The sequence below is a fragment of the Cyprinodon variegatus genome, unplaced genomic scaffold (genome assembly GCF_000732505.1).
Source record: "Cyprinodon variegatus isolate N-32 unplaced genomic scaffold, C_variegatus-1.0 Scaffold544, whole genome shotgun sequence".
NCBI lineage: Eukaryota > Metazoa > Chordata > Actinopteri > Cyprinodontiformes > Cyprinodontidae > Cyprinodon > Cyprinodon variegatus.
Genome location: NW_015150997.1, coordinates 153,903 through 160,415, shown reverse-complemented (window position 1 = coordinate 160,415; position 6,513 = coordinate 153,903). Strand labels below are relative to the sequence as shown.

The 6,513-nt window shown below is 36.6% G+C and overlaps 1 protein-coding gene across 2 annotated transcripts in view; it reads left to right on the top strand.

Moving 5' to 3' along the window:
* Positions 1 to 1,083: 1,083 nt before the first annotated feature.
* The window catches only part of lnp1 (leukemia NUP98 fusion partner 1), a 13,270-nt gene continuing 7,840 nt past the window's right edge, over positions 1,084 to 6,513 (top strand). For both annotated transcript variants that reach the window (XM_015391486.1, XM_015391485.1), the window contains exon 1: positions 1,084 to 1,319. In XM_015391486.1, the coding sequence (XP_015246972.1) occupies positions 1,134 to 1,319 (186 nt within the window). In that variant the 5' untranslated portion in view covers positions 1,084 to 1,133. The remainder of the gene's footprint in view (positions 1,320 to 6,513) is intronic.

Here is a 6,513-nt window from a genome sequence, read left to right as displayed (position 1 = left end):
CTAATCATTAAATCCACAAGAAATTGTGACAAATCCTGACATTCTAATGATAGAGGGCATGAATGTCACTAAAGGCTATGCAATGTACAGAATGAGTCCTTCAATGGAAATCAGCACCAGGTTCCTTTTTATTAGTTGAAAACCACATTTAGCATATCTCTGCCTGGCATATTCTAGATCAAATATGTTTCCACCCATCATGTACAAATTTTGTGCACTTACAGTGAAGAGGTTGATAAATACGACCTGCGGTGTCTCTTAAAAGGACTTTAAGGGTATTTTTCAAGGTTTATTAAAGAAAAATCTTCAGAAGGTTCTCAGATTTTTTGCCTTTCATTCATTTTTTTTTTGTTTATGATAGTGCTTCTACTGGAAGAAAAATCTTTTATGTCTGTTGATTGTAGACCTGATGACTTTAAAGCTGCTCTTTATTTATTTCAATTGTGTATTGTCAGGTGGAAATTGCTTCTAAAACCCTCCGAGCACATTGAGCTAAAGTGAAAAAACTATAGATCTTGTCAAAACTGTTGCATGGGAGTCTGTCATCCAGCTGTAATTGTTCATTCTGAAGAGACATTGTCCCTGTTTGTCCTGTATGACACAGGCAGCCCCCGGGCCCTGCATGCGCTGTGGGAGACAGAGATACGAGCACTCCATAATTATTGACAGGTTTGATGCAGTCTGCGAGTGGAAAGTATGGGCAAATTGAAGTTTCAGCTGTTTACCCGCAGGCCCGCCACTGTAATGGAAAGATTTAAAGCCGAGGCCGCATCAGCCACCCACTGACAAAAAAAATACTAGCTGTTACTTAGCGTCGTCAGTGTTTCCTTTTTTAAAGCTCTCTGCCAGCAAAGGTAATTAGATTACAGAGGATTCTCTTATTTAAAGACTTGAGTAAAAGCTCTGCTGTTTTTTTTTGGATTATCCAGAAATAACAACGACGAAAGCATCCAGAGGCACTAGTGGCCTCTAATAGAAGTTACCCTTACCCTGTGGGACAGTTTTGTGTGGCAGAGACTTAGTGGGTCAGCTAAGTTAGTGGTCTTTCTGCACCAGTGAGCTGGGATCTCATTTGAATCGGTCCTGCTAGACTTGCTGAGCCAAGAGGCTGTCTGTTTGCACGGCCGCTGATCATGTCCCTCAGACTGCTGCCTGCTATCGTGATGGAAAACGACGAAGATGATGATGGGAACTTCACTAACTGGATGAGTAGTTACTGGGGTCACGGATCAGATTCTGGACATTCCAGAGAAAGGAAACGCAGTTTCAGACGGCCTTCGAAAACACAAGTTGATCGGAGAGCATCACTCCCCACTGTGGTAAGAACTGCCTGTGTACCTGGATGCATGCATTGCACTTAGTTTTAATTGAACAAAATGAAAAAAATGATTTCAAACTGTGCTATTTTATCCCAGAATGAGATTTATGTCCTTTTATCACTGTTATATGCTTGCTTTAGGTTGTGACCTCAATTTGACTTTAAATGTTTTATATCACTCTTGTTACAAAAAGTACAGCTCAGCAGACAAAAGGTTCCTGCAAAAGATAGTGAGGGAAGCTGAGATGTTGATGCGAGTGAAGCCTGTTTGTACCATTAGCATAATATAATCACCCATTTGCTAATTTCTCCTGCAACCTTAAACGTATACATGAATAATGCATCCTAAGTTCCACTGCGAAAGCAGAGCTCATCCATCAACCCCAGGATCAGAACACAATCATTTAAAAAAATATCAGAACACTAAATAAAATAAAAAAGAATACCAAAATTAATGAGAATTTAATTTAAGAGCAGATATCTAGTGAATATTAATGGTTTCTTACTAAAATTCAAAATCAGGCAAGTTCTTGCATTGGTGCTATAGTACTGTACTGTGGGCAGTAATAGGCATTTTATAAACTAGTATTTTGCCTTGTATTTGCAATAGGAGTTAGCTTCAAACACAAAGCATATCTCACTGTTTTTAAACTCACAACCAGGACATAATCAACCCAGAAGTGATATCGATCTGTCCTCTGAGTCTCATGATTGCAGATAAATTGTGTATCTGATATTATTAGAATTATTAAATGTTTTTTACCCTAGTCTTCTACATAACCAAGATAACATAACTCTGATTTTACTGCATGCTATTAAACTTATATGGAAATTTCAGATGCGGCTTTGCATTAAAGAACATTGTAAACATACCAACTCAGACTAAACACATTTACTTCAGTGAACCGTTTTGAATGGATCACACTCACACGCAATGTGAGAGGAGGACCCTGAACAACATGTTGTTCGATACTGTCAGAGTTACAGCAATGAAAAGAAATGTTTTGAAAATAAAGAATTAAGGTTAAAATCGGCTTAACCTCTTGAACTCCAAGGTCCCCCTATTGGGGGACCTTGGAGTTCACTGCAGCAAAAGATGCACAATGCTGCACTAATTGTGTACCAATGTAGCCAAACCATACATCAAACTAAACAGGAGGAACTCTGCTACAAGCACATATAAGTCATTTTAACATACACCAAACACAACCCAAACACCAAGCATGTTGAGGTTTAAATATCAAAATGTATATAACGTCAGAGCTATGCAATGTGCAAGCTTGGATATAGATATTTACCTCCATCTGCATCATTTTAAAGAGATATTCATTGAAAAAGTGAGTTTGTTTTTTAGGCGGAAGTGAAATATTTCATTCTTTCTTGTGTTCCATCTTAATTTACTCTGGGTTAGTGACATAATTACTGATACTTACACACTTGAACAAAAGTCCCAGGTGTTCCCTTTATTATGACACCAAAATGACTCAAATAGACCTTGTAGATGCAAAGATATACTCTATTTATTTTGGATATGTCATTTTCGAGCAGAAACCTTAAAAAAAGCTGTAGCGCTTAAGAGGTTTAGGAAAGGTGTGCCATTTATTAATTAAAATCTAAATTAATGCATAAATAAGCAAAGATAGAGTTTTGGTCTGTGTTTATAAGAGGAACATTCTGGCTAACACTGGATGGCAGTAATTAAACATTAAATCTACTAAAATTAAAAAACAAAAAATAGAAGAACATTTTATCTGAACAGTTTTACAAACCAACGAGCAACCAGTTAATTTATTGCATGAATAAATCTCTCTCTTTTAAAAAAAAAAATTCAGACTTAAATAAAATTTCCATTTGGGATTAATAAAAAAAATTTGAACTGATTTGAATTTTCAAATGTACTTTAACTACCGTAATGTGTTTTTTTTTTTTATTTTTATTTTTATTTTTTTTACATAGGGAGGTATGTATTTGGACAGTCATGGTACAAAATAAAATGTTGACATTCTTGTAAGTCAGCAAATTACTGACTCCTTCAATAAAGATTTATTGAATTCATTCACATTTTTTAGCGTTTTTTTCCCCTAAAATGAAAAATGAATATGAAATATGGTGAAATTGCAAAAGCATATTTGACTTGATTAGCCTAGCACATTTGATTAGCCTCGATTAGCACATTTCAGTAACATATGTAAATAATGGGCATATATTAGTGTGAAAGTTTCTATTTAACTTCTCTGCTCTTATTCACATTAACTCAAAATATAGGACTGTGTGATGCTGTCGCCTCGTTCCAGTTGCCATCCAGCCTGATGATGTAGGCTAATGTAGCTCTGTTTTCCACAGAATTTAAAGCAACTTTTCCTTAGCTAAACCTGAACCATAAATAGTAAAAAATTAATAAATACATAAATAAACTGGTTGAAATTAAATACCAGTGGTGGTTCTAGACCAAGTTTACCAGGCTGATGAGGGTGGAGCCCTTTTTTCCCATGGGGCCACCGAGCAAAACAATTAAACAAAAAACAGGCCAATAGTTCATCGTTTGAAATATCAAGTTAACCAAAGAGCCATTTTTTACCGTGCAATCCTTAGATATAGCAGAAAAATATAACTCTACCTCAATATGACCAAAGCTAAAAGTGCGACAATTCAATTTTTACATCATTGTAAAATTAAAACAATTCACACCAAAAAAATGCAGTTTCTCTTCTAGTGCACACCCTCGTATATTTATAATAAATTTAGTAGTATGTTATATTAAAAGTACTATGTCTTTAGTATAGTTAGTTATAACAGGGGTCAGGACCAGGTCTAAAGGTGCACTGAGCCCTGTTGGCCCATATCTATAACCACCCATGTTAAATACTGAGAATTGTAAAAGTGAAATGCAGTATAGATAAATGTATGACCCTGTATTATAGCTAATAATGATTTCCAATTTAATTTTAAGGTTGGATGAGGTCATATGGGCTTTGACTGATTACAGTTATTTAATCCTTTAACAGTTTAACACATAAAGGATAGAAATAAAGCATGCCGCAGGTCTTTTTCATTCTTGATACGGGTCATTTTGAATAGAGACAATAAATTTTGTCAGTATTTTTTACATGACATATCGGTTTTTAAAACCAAACAGAGTTCCTTGGAAGACATGGGATTAGCTGCTACTCTAAAAATGGGTTTGGTTCGTAGTTCTAATGCATTTCTTATATAGGAAGAAAATATTTGAATATGCTTCATCATTTCATCTGCCATTTTTTTTTTTGTCAAAACTGATAAAGGAAATATTGTCTATGTCTGACCTCTAGCCGATTAACCGATGCCCTTCTGATCCCATATATCTCATGGGATTTAATGTCCCTAATTTTATTAAAGAGGACTTTTGGTGAAGGTTTTAAACAGTTCTAAATGCATGTATATTCTAAATGTCCAATATACTGTATATCTAAACATTCTTTTACAGTTCAAACTTTTAGACTTTCCAGTATGGAATTATTCACAGAAATTATCTTTATTTGAGGAACTTTTCATTAAAAAAGAGCTGGTGATCTCACATAACCATAGCCAAAAGCAGGTGGGGACAGAGAATAACAACCTTATAATCTTAAACCCAGCTCAGTATAAGGAGATCATGGCTCCATAAAGGCTAAAATAAGAGCAAACGCCTCGCTCTGTTTAAGCTTCAAGCAAACCCAAAGGTAGTTCAGCAAATAATAAAAAAACAAAAAAAAACAAAATAAGCATTCATCCAGCCTTCCTTCTATTTCCTGCAGTCGATTAATCCTGACACTCTGCAGAGCAAACAATATTTCAAAAATATATGGTTATTCATACTTTTTTATTATGTTTTTTAATCAAATATTTCTCTTGCAAGAGTTAAAGCTTCTGTATTGTTTCTACGCATGGATTCTCTGACAATGTAGAAGCTCCACATTTAGATAGACATGAATACAAATTTAGAAGAGGACTCTACAACATGGTATGGCATTAGCAATGCAATATTTTATCTCTCTGGTTATGAATTCATAGACTGTAGTTCTTTGACATGTATCGATTACCTGTCAACAAAGCAAAGATTGGTACATGGAACACTTATATTGAAAACACTCAAACATTATTGTGTAGTGAAATGAAATGCACGTTTTTGTTACTATACTCAAGAAGCATTTTTACTTTTACGTTTTACTTTTACTAACCTAAATTTGAGCAAAGATATCAGTACTTTCTAATCCTTTTTCAAATCTGTCTCATTACTTCTATGCATGTTTATAACACCTCGTATTTATCATGATCTGTTTCAAATTTAAAGCCATATTCAACTTTAATGCTGTGAAAGCAAAAAATATCAACTACTTTTGTTCACTTCGAATCTATATTATCCTATCTGAAATTTTATTTTAGAATAGAATAAAACAGACTGAGTCATTATTTTTTTTGTCAACCAACAAAGTGGTAAAATAAGAGAATAATAACTTTCCTGTGCATCCAACTTATTTTTTGTTTTGTTAAAGGAAGAAAAAAGTTTATAAAAGAATTCTGTATTATTTAAGGCAAAAACAAAGCCATTGACCTAGTAGGTGAACCCAGGGTTCACCTATTGGGTTATCCGGTCATCCCGGCACAGAGTCCTCGGTCCTGGGATTATTGGATATGAGTGTTGTGTGCAAATGTATGTATGCTGTTTATATTTTATTTTTTTGAAGAGTCTGTGTGTTGCGAGTGGGGGCACTAGGGTGGGAAGGTGTGATTGAGACTATGTATGTTTTTTTCTTTCTTTCTCTGCTGTTTACTTGTCAGGTTCCAGTCTGAACTGATCCCCCTCCCAAGAACATCTCAAGTCTCCGCTAAGTGTGGAGCCCATTCCCCCTGTCCTGGCCCTCTCCACTTGCCGGCACTTTGGCTCGCCTTCGCATTAGTGGTGCTCATTACTGGCCGCTGCTTCGCGGGGGTTTGTCCCTCGGGGCCTGGTCAGGGCTCCTGCCAGGGGGCGGGTCGCCCCTGGGGCCTCGGGTGCCTTGGGACCATGGCCTGTTCCACTTCGGGGTGGATCCTGGGGGGTTCGGCATTGCGACGTCTGGTAGGGGGCAGATTTCCTGGGTTGGCTCCCATTTTGGACGCCCTTACTCTGGGGGTCCCTCTGGGCATCTGGGGTTTTGGGTCCCCCGGCAATTGCCTCGGTGCTCTGGGGGGGTGGG